The sequence below is a fragment of the Vulpes lagopus genome, chromosome 2 (assembly GCF_018345385.1).
Source record: "Vulpes lagopus strain Blue_001 chromosome 2, ASM1834538v1, whole genome shotgun sequence".
In the NCBI taxonomy this organism is placed as follows: Eukaryota; Metazoa; Chordata; class Mammalia; order Carnivora; family Canidae; genus Vulpes; species Vulpes lagopus.
Window position 1 is genome coordinate 167,412,813 of NC_054825.1, and position 23,229 is coordinate 167,436,041.

The 23,229-nt window shown below is 40.6% G+C and overlaps 1 protein-coding gene across 2 annotated transcripts in view; it reads left to right on the forward strand.

Moving 5' to 3' along the window:
• LOC121484574 (zinc finger protein 180) overlaps nucleotides 1-23,229 on the forward strand; it is a 59,588-nt gene that overhangs the window by 19,663 nt on the left and 16,696 nt on the right. Inside the window, exon 6 of one of the 2 annotated variants that reach the window (XM_041743992.1) lies at nucleotides 11,339-11,362. In XM_041743992.1, the coding sequence (XP_041599926.1) occupies nucleotides 11,339-11,362 (24 nt within the window). Of the gene's footprint in view, nucleotides 1-11,338; nucleotides 11,363-19,661; nucleotides 19,692-23,229 lie in introns of those variants that run through there. The other variant, XM_041743985.1, reaches the window with a different exon arrangement.

Here is a 23,229-nt window from a genome sequence, read left to right on the forward strand (position 1 = left end):
ACTCTAGCCAATTGGTTCAGAAAAAGGAGTTTATTGAAAGGACATTAGGTGGGTCCAAGAATTGGCAAGAAGTGGTAAGATCATGTTCAGAGATTTATAGACAGGAATGATTGCCAGAATTATGCTGTGGAGCCTATGAGAGTTCCTTAATGTTCCCAAAGTTTCTTAATTAATTTTCTTAATATATTTCTACATTGATTTCTTCTGATTCCAAGTCTGAGACAAGTGCCTAGGTCTTGTCAATCCTAAGCTGTGCCTGCACCTGAGCTATGCGGTAGTTTGAGAAGCCAGGGGCCACTAGCCTTTGTGTTCCCTGGACTCTGTGGTGTTAGGTGGGCTTGACCTTCTACTTATACTAATTAAATAGAGAATTTGTCATCATAGAATTTTATTCATTTACAAAACAGCGGCAAAGTTTCCAATATAGCCCTCTCTTCTGCCTAACCCATAAGTCAACATTTTCTTCACCTTCTATATTTTGATTTCAGTATGTGTATATAAATAGCTTCCTATGTAACATAATACAGCTATCTCTCTTAAAATCAAAAACATCAAGTTCTTGAAATTTGGATATTTGCTTGGGTATTGTTCCTTTTCGTTTCCTAGGTTCTATGAGTTCATTCTCTGACAGTATTTGCTCAGGTCTGGATTGTTGATATCTATGCCTTTGGTTCATTGCAGATCAGACAGGTTCGTAAGTTTTCTGACCATAAACTCTTCCTCTTGCTTTATATTTGATCTGTCCACATTTTTCTCCACCGTTACTTGCTTTATGAACAGACAAGGACCATACTACTCCTATGGGATGTTTTGTGGCAGGCTGGAACTTTCTGTGGGTGTAAGTACCTGGTTTGTCTGTACTTCTGAAAAACTTTAAGACATGCCAGTAACCTGAATTGGTTATTTTAAAAGTTGAACTATAATTAACATAAAATGTTATGTTAGTTTTAAGTGAACAACATTGATTAGACAATTTTATACATTATTCAATTCAGCGTTCATCATAGTGTAGTCACCACCTGTCACTATACAATGTAAAATAGTAATAATATGTAGATATGATCATAAGTGGAATGTGTTGAAATTTTAGTAGTGGGGATTAGGTTCAAAAGGAATCAAATCTATAGAAAAGCCAAAGGATATTTTTCTGATGAAATACCAAAGCCTTTTATTTGCATTCTCTGATACTACTATTCTCTACTAATTGTATAGAGATTCCACCATTGATAACTGGGTATACTCTCTGCTTTAGTATTTATGTTGCACTGGGGTAGAGTAAGTTGAAATCTCTTTTCGTAATCTGGTGATAGATTTTAGATGTTGTTGATAGCATTTGTCATCTAGACCTGTCTATGATACACCCAGTTCCAAGATGTGTTCCCAAGAAATTGGACATCCAGTCACCACAGCTTCCCCACATGGTGCAACTTGTACCCATGTATGAGTGCCCAGTTTGGCTCTGTCACCAAACGGGAAGATGAGATGACTGCTGCTTGAGGAGTACTGTTCTCTGTTATTCCTGGGCTAAGTCCAGTTGTATGTTTTTTAATAAAAGGAAAACTAAAGTTTCTAGCTTTAAATGAAACTAAAATTGTGGGTTTGTGTTTATGAGATATTCAAATTGATCAGAAGACACTGAGTTAGAATAAAGATGTTTAGGAGATGGAAACTAGGTTAAAACTAAAGTTCAATTGGAATCAGCAGCATTAGCACCATGAAAGACTGCACAGCCTCTTGGGTTACACATTCATCCTGGGGAACCAGCGATCATGCTACAGTGATGTAGAACAAGGGTTCCTTGGTGAGTGGCTTAGGTTCTGGCAGAAAAATAGAAATGGGCTTGTAATACCTTGTGGAGACTAAGTAAAGACACATTCAGAAACATTCTGGTGGTGTTACAGAAGCCAAAGAGACTACTAGCCCAAGTGAAATTCCCACCAGCCAGGAAGGAATACTGTGAGCATTGACAAACCTTTAGTCATGAACAGCTAGACCAAGGTAGATCTATATAGATCCATTGTGAGATGCAGTATCAAGAGTGCTTAAGAAAGGTACTTAGTCTGTGACAGTGATGATTTATGAGAGAGGTCTTCACATCAGTGTGATAAAACTACTAGGTGTCACCAATTTATTCTTAAAAGGTTGTCAGAAGAGGTGGGTGACTGCCTTAACTTTAGCTCAAGGAAAACCCAACTGAAATATATTCTCTACTTCAAAGACTATCCTGTATATTTTTATTTTATGGAAGAATTCAAGGAGTGGGTACTATGGAGGATCCTCAGGGAAAGTCCCATCTGGTTCTTGTTCATTGAGTGGACATCATCAGCTACGAAGAGTTTCCAGATATTACAGTTATTTTTTTTCTTAAAAGAATTTTGAAGATAGATGTTTCCAGGATTTTCTCAGGATGACACTGAGCACATGGATCTACTTTTCTGCTGTTCTCCTCACCTGTTCTTCACGGGCACAATATTATTGTTTCCAACATCACATCTTCATACAGTGAACATCCTAAGCAGGAAGGCAGGGATTTCCTTTTTGTCAGGAAGAAACATCTTCCCCATGGTCACCCCAGAACGTTTGACCTAAATAATGTAGCCACCCTTCCTACGAGGAGGGTTCAGAAAGTGAGCATCTGACATTTTCAGCTCTGATTATGGAAGATACGTAACTCGGACAACACCAGAAGATAGAAATAGGGCTATTGTAGATATTGTCCGTATTTTGTTTATCGTGGACACAGTCTTTCACTGTATATGACTTTCTCTTACATCTGGCACTTCTCTGAATCCAAAGGCACATCTCCAAGGCATAGCCCCCTTTGAACCTAGGAATAAGCCTTTTAAGAATTTCATCTCCCATCTCAAGGTCTTGCTTCATAGTTTTTGTCTTTAAAATCTACTGGGTAGTAAGTGAGGGCATCTCCTAGCCAATACCCCAGGATGTAAAGAGAAAAATTGGCCCCTCTTTAAAAAATTGTATTTATTTAAAAAAAATTTTTTTAATTCACTTTAGTAAACATATAGTGTATTATTAGTTTTGGGGGTAGAATTTAGTGATTCATCAGTTGCCTATAATACCCAGTGCTCATTCTATCACGTGCCCTCCTTAATGCCCATCACCCAGTTACCCCATCCCCCCTCCTCTCCAGCAACCCCTCAATTTGTTTTCTGTAGTTAAGTCTCATGGTGTGCCTCACTCTCCGTTTTTATCTTATTTTAGAGAGAGAGCCAGTGGGGGGCAAGCAGGGTGGGAGGGGCAGAGGAGGAGGGAAGAGAGAATCCTAAGCAGACTGCACTGAGCACAGAGCCTGATGTGAGGTTGGATCTCACCATCCTGAGATGGTGACCTGAGCTAAAACCATGAGTCAGTTGCTGAGCCACTCAGGTGCTCCCAAATCAGCCTCTTTGAGGACCTTCTACAGGTGGGGCTAGAACCTACCTTGTATGATCACCAAAGATGACTCTCCAAAAAGTTTTGCTTCAGAGATGAATCCAAAACACTTCTCTTGACACCATTTTATGCAGCAAAGCTATCACCTACCCACCTTCTTCACACACATATACACACACAACCAACTCAGTGATTAAGATGTATGAAAATAAGGTTCAACCTCATTTGTGTTATCAAATTAAAAAGAAGGTGGTCTTTTAAAAAATCCAATCCAATTCCAGAGATGGAGGTACAGAAGGCACAATTTGGTAAATAAAACCCACATTTCCATTCATACTGCTAAGACAGCATAAATTTAGGTAGCATTCCTAGAAAATAATTTAACAATATATATCAAGAGCCACTCAAATACTTAGATCCGCAATTTTCCTTGACAAGGATAAATGCCCATGGAACATCACTACAATATAAAAAAAATTGGTTAAGAAAAAAAGGAAAAAAAAAAAAAGAAAAGAAAAAAAGGAAATGTCAACTTTAGTGAAATGGATAGAAAAATTTGGCTTATTCATGATGGAATATCATGCAGACCTTTGAAATGTTTTTTCAAAAGGTTTGAAAAGGCATTGTCTGACTAGCAATTGACATTGGTTCCTACATGTCCATAGGATAAAAATCTATGTTACTTAGCTTAAGGGAGAAACAAATTCCGTCTGTGGGGCTGTTATTTCCCCCTTTGCCAACAATTACCTTCTGCTTCCAGTAGAACAGGACCCTCATGGCCTCATGTCCACCACATTCAATTATAATTTTCAGGTCTTATCTCTATCCCTGTTCTGCCCTGTTCTCTGTGCTCTAGTAGTTTTAATCAGAAGAGACTGTTCTCCTAGGAAGATGCATGAGGATGCCTGGAGGAACCTTGTAAACATGCAGTTCAGGTTTTGGAGCCCACATACCACCTAACATGATTAAGTAGAGATAATAACCACTTCAAAGTAGAAGTCTGAGTGAGCAGATGCAGGGCTGTTGGATTCTGAAAATAATTGTCTGGCCAGGGTCAGGAGAAGCTTTCCCCCAATCACAGGCCCAGGGCTATCTTTCATAAACATGCAGTGTAGTCCATGATTTTAATCCCATTAAATCCAAGTATTTATCTTAAGATTTTACTTATTTGAGAAAGAGAGAGCATGAGCAGGAGAGAGAGGAGAGCATGAACTGACTGAGCCACCCAGGCGCCTCCAAGTATTTAAATAACCCCTGTGTCCCCCCAAATCACAGAGAAATATTCAAAGTTAGGAAGAGATGAAGATATTGTCATTAGTACTGGAAAACATGTAAGAGTCATGTTTGGAAATTAGCTTTGAATCATTTCTGCCACATTATAGAGATGGAACTGGGTTGAACAAAGTTCCAAGTCTGTCACATATGCAGGAAGCCCAAAGGGGATTTTTTAATTTTTTTTAATTTATTTATGATAGTCATACAGAGAGAGAGAGGCAGAGACATAGGCAGAGGGAGAAGCAGGCTCCATGCACCGGGAGCCTGACGTGGGATTCGATCCCAGGTCTCCAGGATCGCGTCCTGGGCCAAAGGCAGGCACCAAACCACTGCGCCACCCAGGGATCCCCCCAAAGGGGATTAAGAGAAACATGTGCTCAGGGGGAGATTTTAACTGACCTCATACTCATTGTATGTATCACGTAGAAGAAGGAATTATGTGGTTGAGTATTAGACTTGCTGGTTTACCTATGTATTGAATATTATATAAAAATCATGGACATCTTTATAAATACTTAATCATTTACTAAGTAAAAAGAATGTTTCCAATATCTTAATAAAATTTCGTGATTTATAAACTGGACTTGACACAATAAATAAATATCAAAATATCTACTGTGATCTAGAGTTTTAAAAAAATGAGAAAATTCATCAACTTTAAAATAGAATTACAACAAATCATGGGATGTCACCAACATTTATCCTATATGTTAATGAAAAAGAGAAGCAGAAATTGAAGTCTTATAATTCATCTCAGGAAGCTTGGAAAAGAATTTTAATGAAAGAATAAAACAAATGTTGATATTTCTTTAACAAGGTTCTGGACTGTGAAAGAGTGTCAGGCATACCTCCTTCTCCCCCTTAATGTCTCTGAAAGTCTTTGGAATTGAGACACCAACCCAAGGAACAGGAAGGAGTTGACCCTGAATGAGCCCACAAGCAAATGAGGGTAGAAAATAAGATTGATGTTCTGATGTAAATATTTATATAAAATCACAAGATGTCTGGGTGGCTCAGTCAGTTAAGTAGCAGACTCTTGATTTTGGCTCAGATCATGGTCTCTGGGTCCTGGGATTAGCCCCTGCCCAGTGCTCTGCACTCAGTGCAGAGTCTACTTCAGGATTCTCTCCCTCTGCCCCTCCCCCTGCTCTCTCACTCACTCACTCTCTCTCTCTCTAAAATAAATCTTTCAAAAACTCAGGATGCCTGGGTGGCTCAGTGGTTGAGCATCTGTCTTTGGCTGAGGGCATGATCCCGTGGTCCTGGGATCGAGTCCTGCTTTGGGCTCCCTGCTCAGCGGGGAGCCTGCCTCTCTCTCTGCCTATGTCTCCGCCTCTCTCTGTGTGTCTCTTATGAACAAATAAAGAAAATCCTTAAGAGACAATAAGACAGGGATCCCTGGGTGGCGCAGCAGGTTAGCGCCTGCCTTTGGCCCAGGGCGCGATCCTGGAGACCCGGGATCCCACGTCGGGGTCCCAGTGCATGGAGCCTGCTTCTCCCTCTGCCTGTGTCTCTGCCTCTCTCTCTCTCTCTCTCTGTGTGACTATCATAAATAAATAAAAATTTTTTAAAAATTTTTTAAAAATTTTTTAAAAAGAGAGACAATAAGACAAATCTTTTAAAAAAAATCCCTTATCTGTCACACTTGAGCACTGCAATTCTCAGTGATTAGCATAACTTAAACATAATTTAAACAATTTTGTATACTTTAAACAATGAATTAGATTATCTGATTATCTGGAGCCACTGGTTCAAATTCCTAACCTAATCACCAAATTGCAATCAATCCCCACCCACCTAGCTCCTATTTCCCCAGATAAGAAGATAATTTTATTTGTACAATATGTATCTTAATTTTAAAAATAAAACCTCTTTTCTCTTGCACAGGTGGTTCTCAAATTTTGCCATGCATCAGAATCAGAAGAGGGGTTTCTTAGAACATAGACTTCTGAGTCCCCAGAAACCTGACCCCAGGGTTTGTGATTTAGCAGGCCTTCCCTGAGGTTTGAGGGTTTGCAACAATTCCACTGGCTCAGGCCCACAGTCTGAGAATCACAGCTCTAGAATGGTTTTAAGTCTTCAAATGGAGTTAAATATATTTGGGTCACAAAAGTTCTAAGTTCTTACCTTAAATTGTACCAAACAGTAAACATGAAATCAAATCAAATCAAAGTTTGTCCCAAACTTTAAACATGACATCAAGTTAATGTTGGGAGGAATCTGGCCACTGGAAGTGATGTGTGGGAAGCAGGTGTAAAGCCCCACCCAGGCCCCGCTCGCTGGTATTAAAACTGGCCCTGGTCTTTCTCCACTCAGATCTTCCCCCAAGGAGAGTGGCTAAAGAGCCAATTGCTTGAGCCTCCTGCGCTCATTTCTTCCAGAGTTCTGCCTGGGTGGAGAGGGAAAAATAAAGTAAGATGAAACCACAGAGGGAGACAAACCATAAGAGACTCAACTCTAGGAAACAAACTGAGGGGAGTGGAAAGATGGGGTAACTGGGTGATATAAGGAGTGTTATATGCAATTAACGAATTACTGAACTCTACCTCTGAAATTAATGATACACTATGTTCATTAATTGAATTTAAATAAAATAGGATAAAAATAAAATGCACAATTTGGTGTGGGTTTTTTTTTGTGTATTCACATCATTGTGCAACCATCACAACAATCAAGTTTAGAACATTTTTATCACCCCCAAAAGAAACCCTGTAAACATTAGCAGTCACTTCTCATCTTGCTCCAACATTCACCCCACCCTCAGCCCTAGGTAACTAGTAATGTCTCTGCCTCTAAGGCTGTCTATTCTGGACATTTCATATAAATGGAATCATACAATATGTGAAATTTCATTATTGATTTTTTTTACTTAGTATAATGTTTTCAAGGCTCATTCATATTCCAAAGTGTACCACAACTCATGCCTTTTTATTGCTGAATAATAATTCACTGTATGAATATAGCATATTTTCTCCATCCATCAGTTAATAGACATGACCTTATTTGCACTTTTTGGGGCTATTATAAATAAGGCTTCTATGAATGTTCATGTACAGATTTTGTGGGAGCATATATTTTCTCTCAGTTATGTACCTAAGAGTGGGATTTCCAAGTGTATGGAAACTTTATGTTTAAATATTTGAGGCGCAGCCAGACTGTTTCCCAAAGTGACTTGGAGCATTTTACACCTCCAGCAGTAGTGTGCAAGTGTTACAATTTCTCTATATCCTTAAAAACATTTGTTATCATCTGTATTTTTTATTCTAGCAATCCTAGTGAGTGTGAGGTGGTGTCTCATTGTGGCTTCAACTTGAGTTTCCCTCAGGGCTTATTAAATAACCCATTGAGCATCCTTTAATGGGCTTATTGCCCATTTGTATTTCTTCTTTGAAAAAATGTGCATTCAAATCATTTGCCCATTTTATTGTTTTTAAAGATCTTATTTATTTATTCACGAGAGAGACACACACACACACACACAGAGAGAGAGAGAGAGAGAGAGAGAGAGAAGCAGAGATACAGGCAGAGGGAGAAGTAGGCTCCAATGCAGGGAGCCAGATGTGGGACTCCGGGATCATGCCCTGGGCCAAAGGCAGGCACTAAACCGCTGAGCCACCCAGGGGTCCCTTCATTTGCCCATTTTAAAATTGAGTTGTCTTTATTATTGAACTGTAAACACTGTTTTTGTATTCTAGATATAAGCTCCTTATCAGATGCATGATTTACACATGATGTTTTTATTTGCTAGTGTTTTATTGAGAATGTTTGCATCTGTATTCATAAAAGACATTGGCATATAGTTTTCTTGAAATATATCATTGTTTGATTTTGTTATCATGGCAATATCAGCCTTAGAAATGAATTGAGATGTGTTTCCTTGTCTTATATTTTTTGGAAGAGTTTGTGAAGAATTGCCACTAATTCAGGAACTTTATTTGTTCCTTTAAAAATGATTAATTCCCCCATCATAAGTCTATTCTGATTTTCTACTTATTCTTGAGTCAAATTTGATCATTTGTGTCTTTCTAGGAATTTGTTAGTTATCTAATTTGTTGGTATATGGTTGTTCATAGTATTCCTGTATAACCCTTTTTTAAAAATTTTTATTTATTTATGATAGTCACACACACAGAGAGAAAGAGAGAGAGAGATGCAGAGACACAGGCAGAGGGAGAAGCAGGCTCCATGCACCGGGAGCCCGAAGGTGGGATTCGATTCGGGGTCTCCAGGATCGTGCCCTGGGCCAAAGGCAGGCGCTAAACCGCTGCGCCACCCAGGGATCCCATGTATAACCCTTTTTTATCAGAAATGTTCCCTCTTTAATTTCTTATTTAATAATTTGAGCCTTTTTCTTTCTTTTTCTTATTCAGTCTGGCTAAAGATTTGTACATTTTCTTGATCTTTGCCAAGAACCTACTTTTGGTTTCATTGATTTTTCCCTAAAGTTATTCTCTATTCTATATTTCATTATTTACTCTAATCTCTTATTTCTTCCTGATTGCTTTAATTTCAGTGTTCTTAAAGGAAACACTTAGGTTATTAATTTGAGATTCTTTTTTGTTTTAATATGGGAATTTATCATCAGAGATGTTGATAGAATCCAGTGATCACATGCAGAATCCTTAGTTTCATTTGTACTCATTTGTGCTTGGCTGTGTGTATTCAGTTCTGTGCAATTTTACTGCAGTTCTGTGTAGGCTCATGTATCCAGCATCACACTCAAGATATAGAACAGCACCATCGCCAGAAGAATGCCCCTTCACAGCCACACCCTCCCCCCGCCACTTTGCACTTTGGCAACCGCTGAACTATTCTCTGTTTCTATAATTTTGTCATTTCAAGAATGTTTATAAATAGAATAATACAAAAGGTAGGTAACCTGTTGGGATTGGCATTTTTTTCTCTCTCAGAATAATTCTCTGGAAATTCATCCAACTTGTCTCGTGTATAAATAGCATATTTATTTTTATTGCTGAGTGTATGCATATGTATGTATATGCCTATGATCTGTATGCATCACAGTTTCTTTATTCACCCATTGGATTGTTTTTAGGTTTGGGCTATTTCAAAATAAAGCTGCTATGAACACTTGTGTATAGGTATTTATGTGAACATAAGTTTCCATTGTTCTGGGATAAGTCCCAAGAGTCAAGTTGTATAAAGTGACTTCATATTTAGTTTTTTAAATGCTTTATTTATTTTAGAGTGGGGGGGGGTGTAGAGGGCAAAGGAGATAGAGAATCTCAAGCAGACTCCCTGCTGAGCTTAGAGCCAGGGGTGAGGCTCAATCTGAAAACCCATGAGATCATGACCTGAACTGAAACCAAGAGTTGGAGGCTCAACCAGCTGAGCCACCCAGTTGCCCCAATTTTATATTTAGCTTTAAAGTAACTTCCAAATGTTCCAAATTGGTACTCGGTTGTACCATCATGAGTGGTGTGAGTGATCAATGTGAGTGATTCTGTTTCTCTGCATCCTTGTCAGAATTTGGTGGTGTCACTATTTTTTACTTTATCAATTCTAATAGATGTGGAGGTATAACTCATTGTGCTTTTAATTTGCATTTCCCTGATGATTAATTAAGTTGAACATGTTTATACATGCTTATTTGCCATCTGTGTATGCTCTTTGGAGAAATGTCTGCTCCTCTCTTCCCCATTTTCTAATTTCTAATTATATTGTTTAGTTTTGTACTATTGAGTTTCTTTACATGTTCTATATGCTAGCCCTTTGTTGGATATGTGGTTTCGGGGAATGTCATCAAAAAAGACATGACTGCTGATTGACCAGCCTGGAAACAGACACTTGGAGGCTCTTCACCCCCTCTCCTGTCCTTGGACTGTAGGTTCTGCTTGCCTTTCCCATTCTCAGAGGCTGCTCCAAGGACATTGTCTTGGAATGATGACGTGGTGTTGAAAACACCTGCACAGTATACATGACTGAGCACAGTTAGGGCCTCTTTTTTTTTTTAATTTTTATTTATTTATGATAGTCACAGAGAGATAGAGAGAGAGGCAGAGACACAGGCAGAGGGAGAAGCAGGCTCCATGCACCGGGAGCCCGACGTGGGATTCGATCCCGGGTCTCCAGGATCGCGCCCTGGGCCAAAGGCAGGCGCCAAACCGCTGCGCCACCCAGGGATCCCAGGGCCTCTTTATAAACTTGAAGATTTGGAGGGCGAATGTGGGGATCCACTTGTCTTTCAGCCACTCAAGACAAGCCTCATTTGTGAGTTCCCTTTGCTTATTAAAATTGCCACCTACCAAATTGGAGTGGGCCTATCTCCTTGGTTTTTCCTGGCACTCCAAATACTGGGGATGATTTTAGATTACACCAGGGAAGCTCCCAGAAGTTGTGAACCAACAATTGGCAAGACAACCAGGAGATAGAAGAAATGGGTCTTGGGGAAGAAGCATCCATGGCAGAAATCCTGATTTGGCCATTGGCCTCTTTGTGGGGAGGAGTGGCCCATGCGTTACCATCACATGAGTATAGGGATGCCCTGAAAATGCCAGCTGGTGTGCTTGTTCAAGTAATTGTGCATTGTGCTCTGTGGCAAGGAAGGGAAGCATATGATGGTCACATGGACTGGCCTCTCTTAGTGCGTAGTTCCACTGGCCAACCGGAGGCTGAAGCTCATGTCAGAAAGTTAGAAGACAAGCTATATTAGAAAAGAACATGAGAATGCCCACTAGTCTGGTGGCTTTGGGCTGACAGACATGATGGGAGCACAGGATAATAAGTTAGAGACCTTCACATGCCCTTTTGCAAGGCTAGGAGTGTACAAGCTGCCTTGAACTAAGGCCTGGGCACTTGTGACTAAGCCTGATTAGGATTCTATGACATGGAATCCCTGGGAGAATGATGAGAATGAAGAGAAGGAGGTTATAGTGATTGACAGGGAAAGGGATGGAATTGCCCATGCCATCCAACCCCTAATTCAACAGAAAACAAAAGCACAGCAATCACAATCCCAAGCAGCATAACAGCCTTTATTTCAGGAAACATTTATGTTGAGAGAATACATTCCCACTGAGCTTATTGATATATAGCTGCCAAGTTTCAGCAAAGGCCAGGGAAAATATTCTGGCATGGTTGTTGTGGCTATAGGATACCAGAGGTGGTGGTGTTTCTCTGACCCAGCAGGAGGCAGAGAAAATGAGCAACATCACCACACACCCTACTCTCTGGCAGCATATGCATGTTGCCCAGGGAATTCAGGGTACTCACTTCCTTATAGGCTGGATTATTTTATCCTGCAGGGAGGCTTGATGGAATGAGGAATTATCTCCCTGGGCATGTGGGATCCTGGAAATCTAGAGAGGAGGTATAGCAAATTCTCAGGGATCTGGGAATGAGATACATGATCTATGCTTCTGTCTTTGAAAGCCCTGATCAGAATACATTCACTGCAGGGGAAAAGCCAACATTCTCCAGTTTGCCCCCAACACTGGTATCCTTGCTGAGCCCAGTTATAGAACAAGATTATTTACTATGCTGGGCAATCCATTACTGAAATGGGGGAAATGGATAGGTCTCAGGAATGGACATGGGTGACTGGGAAGGCTAGATAGAGAGGAAGCCCAGAAAGCCAAAAGCCTATCTCAGGGGTCTAATCAGAATAACCTGAAAGCAAATATGTTTGCTTTCAATGTCTCATTGTTGCAGGGGCCCTGCCTAAACAGATAGATTGGGTTGGCCTATGGAAAGCCTTAAAACCTGAGCAATGCTGAGCCTTAAAACCTGTCTTATCCACTCCTATCATCCCTTATGCCCTCCCTGCTCCAGCGGAGACCTCAGGGATACAGACTTATTTGGGATGGGTGCCTCCCTCCCAAATAAGGCACAGGCCAAGACTGCCTCCAGGTGAGGGCCATTGGAGGTGATCAGAGGTCCCATGTTGGGTTCACTATTCATTGGTCCTCCAAAAATGCATAAAATGGTGACAGCTCTGGTGGATACTGAAGCTAAATGTATTTTAATATATGGTAACTGCCAAAGATTTTTCTGTCCCCTTCAGTGCCACTGATAGTTATACAGGACAGACAATTATGGTCAGAAGGATACCTCTTGGGCATTCCCAACCACCCTGAGATTATGAGGTTTTTATCTCTCCAATACCAGAGACCATATTGGGCATTGATATCCTTATCAAACTCTGCAAATCTTTGATGCCTCCAGGTTAATCAAACTCATGCTGAGGGGAAGTGCCACTTGGGAACCAATAAGCCTGCCATCTCCACATAGAATGGTAAATATCAAACAATATAAACTGCCTGGGTGCATTGGGAAACCAAGAGCTACACTGGGTGGGTATTTTACACCCTGCCCATAGTAGTTTCAACATCCCAGTATGGCCAGTAAAAAAGCCAGATGGCTCATGGTAGATGTTGATGGACTACTGGACACTGAATAAGGTAGCATTCCCCATCCATGTGGCTGTGCCCAACATTGACACTATCTTAGATACCTTAACCACATCCTAGGAATGTATTATGTTTTTCTGGATTTAGCAAATGCCCTTTTCAGAATATCCCTGGCCACTGAGTCGCAAGATCATTGCCTTCATGTGGAAGGGTGACAAGGGACCTTTCCACTGGTTCCCCCAAGGTTATCTGCATAGCCCCCATGGTATGTCATGGGGTGGTAGCCTGAGACCTGTCTCTCTTCTCCTTCCTCACATCAATGAAATGGCAGGAACATACAATATGTGTGTGTGTATTTACACACATGAATAGCCTTTATGTTATGTTATTACAAGACATTCTATGTTTCCATTTTTAAAGCATTGTGGTAAAATATATATAGCACAACATTTATCATTGATGTTATAATGTTAGCATATGAAGATTTGCCTCCATTGCAGCACACCTTGTAGGCTTTATTGGAGCATCTGCAAGGGAGAGCTTAGGCAATGAACCCACAGAAAATTCAAGGCCCAGGCACCACTGTAAAGTTTCTAGGAGTTGTCTTGTTCTGTAAGACTGGTGTTGACCCTGAAGCAGTGATTGATAAAATGCAAACCTGCCCAACCCCTAAGAACATGAAAGAGGTGCATGCCTTTGTAAGGATGTTAAGGTTTATGGAGGACTTTTATTCCACACCTGGTACAGTGCCTGCATCTCTTATATCACCTGATAGAGAGGACATGTGTGAGACAGGGCTGCCTTTGAGAAGGCAGAAATACTAGTGAAGGAGACTAAAGCTCTGGGCATCTGTCAAGTAGGGATCCCATTTGATTCCAGAAGATATGAATTGGGCACTGTGGCAGAAACAAGGGACAGAGACAATTTGCTCAAGATTTTGGTCCAAGTTCTTGAAATGGGCAGAAAGCTGATACACCCTCATAGAGCAACAGCTCCTAGCACTCCACTCCTCCGGTGGAGCCTCTCATTAAGGAACAACACATTGTGATAATAACTTCCCTATTAAGGGGTGGTTAAATATGTGTTTCATTGACCACCTTTACCATGGCTCAAACCCCCAGTTGATTAAAGTGGCATATCTGTTTGCAGCAGAGGAGTGCCCTGTTCAGAAGTCCATGTCTCTGGAAATGGGGGTACTGCTAGGCCTTATGGAATATATATATCCTCTAGATGCCCCACACATATTCCTATGGCGGACCCACAGCCTAAGGAGTGGACAGGGGAGATTCCTGCTGATGCCTGGTATACAGATGGGTCTACTCTAGGGAACCCACCCCATATAGACTGCAGTCCTATTCAGCCCAATACTGACACCATCTGTATGATAAAAGAAACCATAAACTAGTGGCCTGAGCTCAGAGCAGTCGGGCTGGTGATTGATTACTCATGAGCCCTGGCTGTTAACCCTCTTACACTGACACCTGGGCTGTTCTAAAAGATTAACCCTATGGCTTAGACAATGGGAAGCTGAGGGGTGGATAATTATGAATAATCTCTTGTAGGGCCAAGATATATGGAAAGACTTTGGGTTCATCTATAAGAGCCTAAGACAGACCTCACTGTTTTCCATGTCCTGGCTAAGAAGGTGCTGATACCCACTTGCAATCAGGAAGCTGATGCCCTAGCTGAGGTACAAGCTTTAGCTACTGACAGTAGATAGGACAGATTGAGTGCATAGAAAGAGTGGCTGTTGCAGTACCCAGGTGTGATGGCATATTGCCAGGGGTGCTGGATTGCCTTTGGTTAATGCAGCAAGAGCCTGTCCTGTATGTTCTAAACAACACCCAAGGCAACTGACAAAAGTATCTGGGACCATTCACTGGACTGGTTCACCCAAGTGGTGAGGAATTGGAAAATTGATTATATCCCCCTTCTCTCATAAGTAAGGGTTCTAAATATGCCTTGGCTTTTATGGGCACTGCATCTAGCCTAACCCCGGCTATCTCCTGCCACCATATGAGCCAGGCTGCCACCATTAGGGGATTAGGGAAACACAATACTGCATATGGATACCCTCATGGAGTAGATAGTAATTGGGCATCACATTTCAAAGGTCATGATATGCCAGACTGGGCAAAAAAATATGCCATGAAGTGGAAGTTTCATCTCTCCTATAGCAGGCAAATAGGGTTAATTTTTAAAAAAAGAATATTAAAACAACAGATTAAATTGTTAACAGGTAAAACCACTTTGGCTAGATGGACCAAAAGTATTGTCCCAGGCTTTAATACATTTGAATGATCAACCAAGAAGGCCAGACTGGGGGAAAAGGAATGATTTACTATTGAGTTATCTAGGAAATGATGAGGAGATAAGATGTTAACCTTGCTCAGTGACCTCCCTGAGCCATCAGTTTATGACAAGGGTACTTCCTAAACTGTACAGTCTTTGGGGCTTAAGATATAAGACTAGATGGAATATCTCTTGTCAAGGAGCTTGGTGATTTACAGAAACATACCTTTACACAGAGGGACAAATATCTCTAGAACATATAAGAAAGATCCAGATCCTCCTGCATTCAGGATACTCTCAGCTGATGATTAGAATGGTCACTAATTCACTGGGATCTAAAACCACAAAATTCAGGGAGAGTAAAAAGAGCATTTAGGTGAATGAATACAGTTAACAACTCCACTATTTTCTCTAGTGTGGACGTGTGAGAGAGGCCTGGTAGCCGACTGTCAAAGATAATGTTGTGTCTAAGATACAGGAAAGCTTTAAGAGTCTGTTTTCATTTCTATTACATTAGAAAAACAATTCTGAACTCCTTGCCCATCTTAACTCTATCTAGAGATACTGAGTTTTTGCAGTGTTTGGATTTATTGCTACTTTAAGTAGGTATCTTTGGTATCTTTGTTGAAAAATCAACAAGAAACAAAAGGATTGAGTTCTAGTCTCTCAATTTATCTGTTAGATGTAGACTATGTTATTAAGTCAAGGAAGTTCCCTCCTACCTCTATGTTGTTAAAAGCTTTTGTCATGAACATTCATTTATCAAGTGCTTCTCCTACACCTTAGTGAGATTATCATTTTTTTTTTTGCCCTTTATTATCCTATATGATGTGTTACATTACTTGGCTTTCACATGTTAAATCAACTTCACATTCCTGGTATAAATCCCAGTTAATCATGAGGTAGTTAAATTTAGTTTGTTAATATTTTGTCAAGGATTTTTATGTCTTTGTTCAGTGAGGAATAATGGTCTATAGTTTTGTTCATCATATCTTTGTCTGACTTTGAAATCATGGTAATACTGACCTCATAGATTGAGTTGGCAAGTTTTGTGTCTGATTAGTATTTTTACCTTCTTAAATATTTGGTAGAATTTACCAGTAAAGCTGCTTCAACTTGGTTTTTCTTTGTGGACAGATTTTTAATTACTAATTCAACTGCTTTACTTGCCATAGGTCTAATCAGATTTTTTTCCATTTCTTCTTGAGTAGTTTTTGATAATTGAGGCCCTTCTAGGAATTTGTTCATTTCACTTAAATTGTCTAATTTGTTGGTATAAAATTATTCATAATGTTCTTTTATAACCCTTTTAAGTTTTGTATGATCGGCAGTAGAGATATTCCCTCTTTCATTTCTGATTTTGGCAATGTCATCTCTTTTATTATTGGTTTATCAATTTTACTAATGCTGCCAGAGGACTGACTTTTGGTTTCATTGGTTTTATGTTCTCTACTTAATTTATTTCTGTTTATCACTGTGTATCTTCAAGTGATACTATACCACTTCATATATAATATGAGATCCTCACAACAAGGTGAAGGCTAAGACTTCATCTAGAACCTTGGGACAGAGTCATATACCCTCATATCATAAGGGTTCTTCCTTAGTTATTCAGGTAGAAACACTCCAATTTATTGATTTCCCAAGGAAATGAGAATACCCCAAAATGAGATCCCATTAAATGTACTCCCATGAAACTCTCCTGAACCAGAGGCTGATCTGTTCATTTGTCATAGAACTCATACAGTTTCCATAGAAGAAGTGATATTCAATTGGTCTTAAAAACTGTGTAAGGTTTTAAAAGTGAAGAAGGGGACAGACATTTCAGAGTGATCAACCACAGCAAAGACAGAGAGTTGTAAAAATGGCAGGACTTGGGCTGGGAACTGAAACTGTTCACACTCAAGCAAAGAAGGATGGGTTTTGACCACATGCCTGGAGGCGTGTAATGCTGTGATTGGGTTATTTCTCTAAGCAACAGGAGTCCTTGACAAATCTTAAAATTTGTCAAAACAATTAAATGGTTCATCTAGAAAAGAGAATGCTATAATTTCTAGGATTAATTTTTTTTAAAAATAGAATAAAGAGGGAGAGATAAAGAAATATATTATACATGGCAGCCCTGGTGGCACAATGGTTTAGCGCTGCCTGCAGCCCAGGGTGTGATCCTGGAGACCCTGGATCGAGTCCCACGTCAGGTTTCCTGCATGGAGCCTGCTTCTTCCTCTGCCTGTGTCTCTGCCTCTCTCTCTCTCTCTGAATAAATAAATAAATCTTCTTAAAAAAAGAAATATATTATACAATAGTAATAACTCTATTTGAAATCTTTTATCCTGGGATGGAAAGACAATCTCTATCATTGGAACAATTGTATCCCAGAAAATATATAACTATAAACAATAATGTAGTAAATGAGTAAGATTGCATTTTAAATCAGTAGAGAAACTATGTATTTTTCAGTAAATTTTGTTTAGAAAACTTGACAACCATTTGGCGAAATAGAAAAGTAGATCTCTCCTTCACACCATATACGGAAATAAATCACACAGGAATAAAATAGAACAATAAAACCACTAAAAGTTGAGTTGATTATATCTTCTTATTTTCTGTATTTCAGTGTTCTGACATTTGAGGCCTTGATCCCAGAGAGATGACCCCTTCCTAGGGCTAGCTAATTTATAGATTGCAAACTACTTTATGAAGGTGCCTTTGATATACAAAACAAACAAACAAACAAACAAACAACAATCCAGAGCCCACACCCCCAACTATGTCCTTTATCAAACTCACATACCAGGACAATATTCCCCTGCCCTAAATCAACCCAGGACCAGGTACTGGACACCCAGAGACCACACCTATGTCCCAGAGCCCACCAAAATTATTTAAACTATCCAATCCTAAACTTATTCATCATATTTACTCTGATTCACCCATTCCTTCCCATGAAAACCCAATAAAGGCTCTAGACTATGTTCTCCCCTTCTCTTCTGTCTCCTGACCAACCCTGGGCCTTCTCCATGAGGCCCTGAGCAGCAATGACATACCTTCTGTTTCTAGGGATCTGTGAGTATAAGCTTGATTTTTCATGACTATCATTTCTATATCTATGTCTTACCATGCCTGATTAAAACAAATCTCAGGAACATTTTTAGAACAGAAGTGAATATAGATGTGTACTCATTGGATACCAGGGATGGAAGTCTTTGTAATTATACGGAAAAATACAGAATCCAAAATGAAAAGACTAATCAATTTGATCAAATAAAGTTTTGGTGGTTTTTAAAAACTTCTATATGGAAGTCCAAACTGGAAAAAATCATCATATGGGACAGAGTCAATACCATCTGTATGCAAGGAGAACTTACAAATAAATAAACAAAAGATAAAAACGGATAAAGGGCATAAAAAGGCAATTTACCCACCACTGGCATGTTGACATTTATTCCACATCTCCATGAACAAAGAAATGCAATCAATAAGGAGACAGCATGTTTGGGCTATCAAATTGGAAGAAATTAAAGAAAATGACTATTCCTAGTTTTGACACACTGAGATTGGAAGTCTAACTTCATTGGTGGACAAGGTGGTGACAGATATAAAACTAAAGAATCCTCAGCAACCACTTAAAATGAATTTCTTATTTAGTGACCTAGAGAGCTACCCATGATACATGAAGTAGGAGAAAAAGAAGTTCTAAATATTATGCCAATATTGTGGGGACCAAATTTTTTAAATATACATTTACTCAAGGAGGAAATCTGGAAATACACAAGCCAAGATATTAATGATGCTTGTTTCTAGGTGCTCGGATTACAGAGGACTTTAATTTAGTTATCTTACATTCCCCCTTGCTTTTTCTGAACATTCTTTTCTTTTTTTTTCCTTTTATTATATTTTTCTTCTCAGTGATCATGCAGTGCTTTTGAAATTAAATTATATATAATATATATTTCATATATATAAAATTTACACCAAAACATCAATTCTTTATATCCCCTGGTGATGGGAATATGGATTTGTTTGTTGGAGCGTGTTGTCAGATTTTCTACAACCTGAACACGTTAGCAGCGAGTAGTAACTGTTTTTTAAGGAAAGAGAAAAAAAGGTGTAGTAGTTATGCTCCAAAGCTGAGCGCCAGAACACCACACGTCCTCCCGCAGGCCAAAGTACAGCTGCTGGGCCTCCGCCTTTCACCTGCGCCTAGGGCGAGGCTCCAGGTGTACGCTCCTTTACGCCACCCTCTGGATTCTAAATAAGACAGGGCATGGCGCAGAGGATTCTGGGAAATGTAGTCCGGGTCCACCCAAGTTGCCCACTTCCGCTTCCGGCCACCGCAGCGCTGCCATAATTTCTTCTGCGATGGTGAGTAGGTTATGGGACGTGGGGGCTTCTTGGAGGTCTTCGTTCTGGCCGCAGGGGCGGGGGCCGGGGTCTCTTAGGATCTTGGGGGGAGAGGCGAGTGGCGGAGGTCAGAGCCAGGGGATTTCGACAGCTCCACGCGGCGAGGGAGAGGCGTGAGGAGGTGGATGCGCTGGGCATCCCGGGTTGGGATGGGGGGCGGGGCTCGGGCCGGCAGCGCCGGGCGCCCCCAGGCTTGGAAGGAGCAGTTCCAAGTCCGCAGCGGTGGCTTCGAGACGGGCTTCGCTCGGTTTGGGAGACTCCGGTCCAGGCAGTCTCGGATTAAATCTGCCATTCTTTCACGGTAGCCGCACACCCACTTCTGTAGGAAGTCTGTATCAGACTTCTCTGTGAAGTCCTTTCCATGAAGAGCTGCAGAAGTTTATTTTTCACGTTCTGTATGTGTTCCCTTGAGAATTATTAAGCGCCGTACAAGTTTTAAGCGATTATTTTGCTCATGTAGTGGTCCTAGGTCTCTTTGTTGCAGCTCCCGAGGCACATGGGTTGAATTCCACTTCGTCACACAGCATGTGAGAGTCACCGCTCTCAATTCACATATTTTTTAAGTAGTAGACCGTTAATCCATATGGCATGAATTTTTGTGTATTTTTAAAAATATTTTATTTATTTATTCATGAGAGACAGATAGAGGCAGAGGGAGAAACAGGGTCCATGCAGGGAGCCGGACGTGGGACTCCATTCCGGGTCTCCAGGTTCACGCCCTAGACCGAAGGCGGCGCTAAACCGCTGAGCCACCGGGGCTGCCCTTGTGTATGATTTAAGGAGGGGGGCACAAGAATTTTCCAGTTGTTCCAACTCCATATGTTGAAAAGACTCTTCTCATTGACCTATTTGTCCATTGTTGCCAATACCACTGTTTCTTGATAACTGTAGCTTTAGAATAAATGTTAGAAAGGGGATCCCTGGGTGGCGCAGCGGTTTGGCGCCTGCCTTTGGCCCAGGGCGCGATCCTGGAGACCCGGGATCGAATCCCACGTCGGGCTCCCGGTGCATGGAGCCTGCTTCTCCCTCTGCCTGTGTCTCTGCCTCTCTCTCTCTCTCTGTGACTATCATAAATAAATAAAAATTAAAAAAAAAATTAAAAAAAAAAAAAAAGAATAAATGTTAGAAGGAATGAGTCCAAATTTTGTCCAGATTTTTCCTTCATTGAGTATCAGGATTGTTTTCGTTATTCTAGGTGTTTTTTCATTTCAATGTAAATTTTAGTATCAGCACGTCAAATTTTGCAAAAAGATTGAGATTTTGATCGAGATTGCATGGGAGAGAACAGATAACCTAAAGGCTTTAATTGCATGAACATGGTATATTTTTAGGTATATATTTAGGCATTTAAAAAATGTTTAAAGGGCACCCCGGGTGGCTCAGCGGTTTAGCACCGCCTTCGGCCCAGGGCGTGATCGATCCTGGAGACCCGCGATCGAATCCCACATGGGGCTCCCTGCATGGGGTCTGCTTCTCCCTCTGCCTGTGTCTCTGCCTCTCTCCTCTCTGTGTTTCTCATGAGTAAATAAATAAAATCTTAAAAAAAAAAATAAAAAATGTTTAAACATACACTGCTATATTAGTTTTAGGTGCATAATGATTCAACAGTTCTGTACATTGTTCAGTGCTCATCAAGATGTGTGTATTCTCATTCCACTCACCTCCTCCATGGTTTGTTCTCTGTGTTTAAGAGTCTGGCTTTTTTTTTTTTTTTTTTATTTTTTTTAAATTTATTTATGATAGTCACACACACAGAGAGAGAGAGGGAGAGAGAGGCAGAGACACAGGCAGAGGGAGAAGCAGGCTCCATGCACCGGGAGCCCGACGTGGGATTCGATCCCGGGTCTCCAGGATCGCGCCCTGGGCCAAAGGCAGGCGCCAAACCGCTGCGCCACCCAGGGATCCCCAAGAGTCTGGCTTTTTATCTCGTTTTTTCTTTGTTCATTTGTTTTTTTTCTTAAATTCTACATATAAGGAAAATAATACCATATTTGTCTTTCTCTGATTCATTTCACTTAACATTATATCCTCTAGGTCCATCCATGTTGCAAATGACAAGATGTCACCCTTTTGTATGGCTGAGTAATATTCCATCGTATATACAAATACCACATCCTCTTTAGCCATCCATCTGTGGATGGACACTTGGGTTGCTTCCATAATTTTGCTGTTGTACATAATGCTGCAATAAACACAAAGGTGTGTATCTGTTCAAATTAGCGTTTTTTTATTTCTTTGGGTAAAAACCCAGTAGTGGAATTATTGGATCATATGGTATTTCTATTTTTAATTTTTTGAGGCACCTCCAGACTACTTTCCACAGTGGTTGCACCAATCTATATTACCAGGATTCCTTTGTCTCTGCATCTTCATAGATACTTGTTACTTCTTGTCTTTTTGATTCTAGTCATCCTGACAGGTGTAAGGTGATATCTCATTGTGGTTTCAATTTGCATTTTCCTGATGATGAGTGATCTTGAGCATTTTTTCATGTATCTGTTGGCTATCTAATTGTCTTCTGGAAGCTACAGTGAATGCAGGCTTGTAGATGAGGCCTACAGCAGGAATGGCATGGCCTGTCTGAGCCCCATAGGGAGGGAGGTCACCTTCTTGGTAGTAGGAGTGGATTACAGGAAGGCTAGATTACATTCAACTGGTGCTCAGAGATTTCTCCCTGTTGTGTGTTGGGATTGTGAAAAAATCATGTTCTCTCCTGCCTCTTTTTTATTTCATGGCCTTGCCTTCTTGGGACTGTTCCTTTCTCAGGACGGCATAGAAGAGAAAGGAATAGCCCTTGGTCTCTTGATATTAGAGCTCCAAGTAAGTAGAATTTTGATTTCTTACTGTTTTATGGCAATGCCAGCTCTTTTCCCAGACAAGACTCTCCTCCTTTCTGGAGCTTACTTTTCATACCACGGTCTTGACAAATGCCCATACCAGCCCCTCAGCCATGGCTGCCTCCCCACCCCCACTACCCCAAAATGATTTTTTTTCTAAATTTGGGGCAATTTCCTGATGTCTTGATTTAGTGTACTGTCTCCCTGGCTTGTAGTATTGGTTCATTTAGTCAGTAAATCACTCAGGCTTATACTGCTTCAGGACTGTGCTAGGTGGAGGGAAGAAATAATTACAGTAACTATAATGGTGTGTATTAATTAAGTGCTTATTGTTTGCCAGTTAGGCTAAGGGCTTTCATTGCTGTATCCCTAGTACCTAGGATAGTGCTTGGCATAGGGTAACCTGTCAAATACTATTTAATTTGCTCAGCAACTTTGTGAGGTAGATACTGTTAGTCCCATGTTACAGATGAGAATGCTGAGGTGTTCTAACTGGGAATCAGGGCCTTTGCACCTGCGCCTCCCTCTGTACTCTTCCTATCCCATATCTTTGCATGGCTGATTTATTTTCATGCAGGCCTTGGAGACCGTCCTCGACAACCTGATTAATGTTGTCCCTTCTACACCTGCCACCTGTGTTCTGTCCCAGAGAACTTATGTTC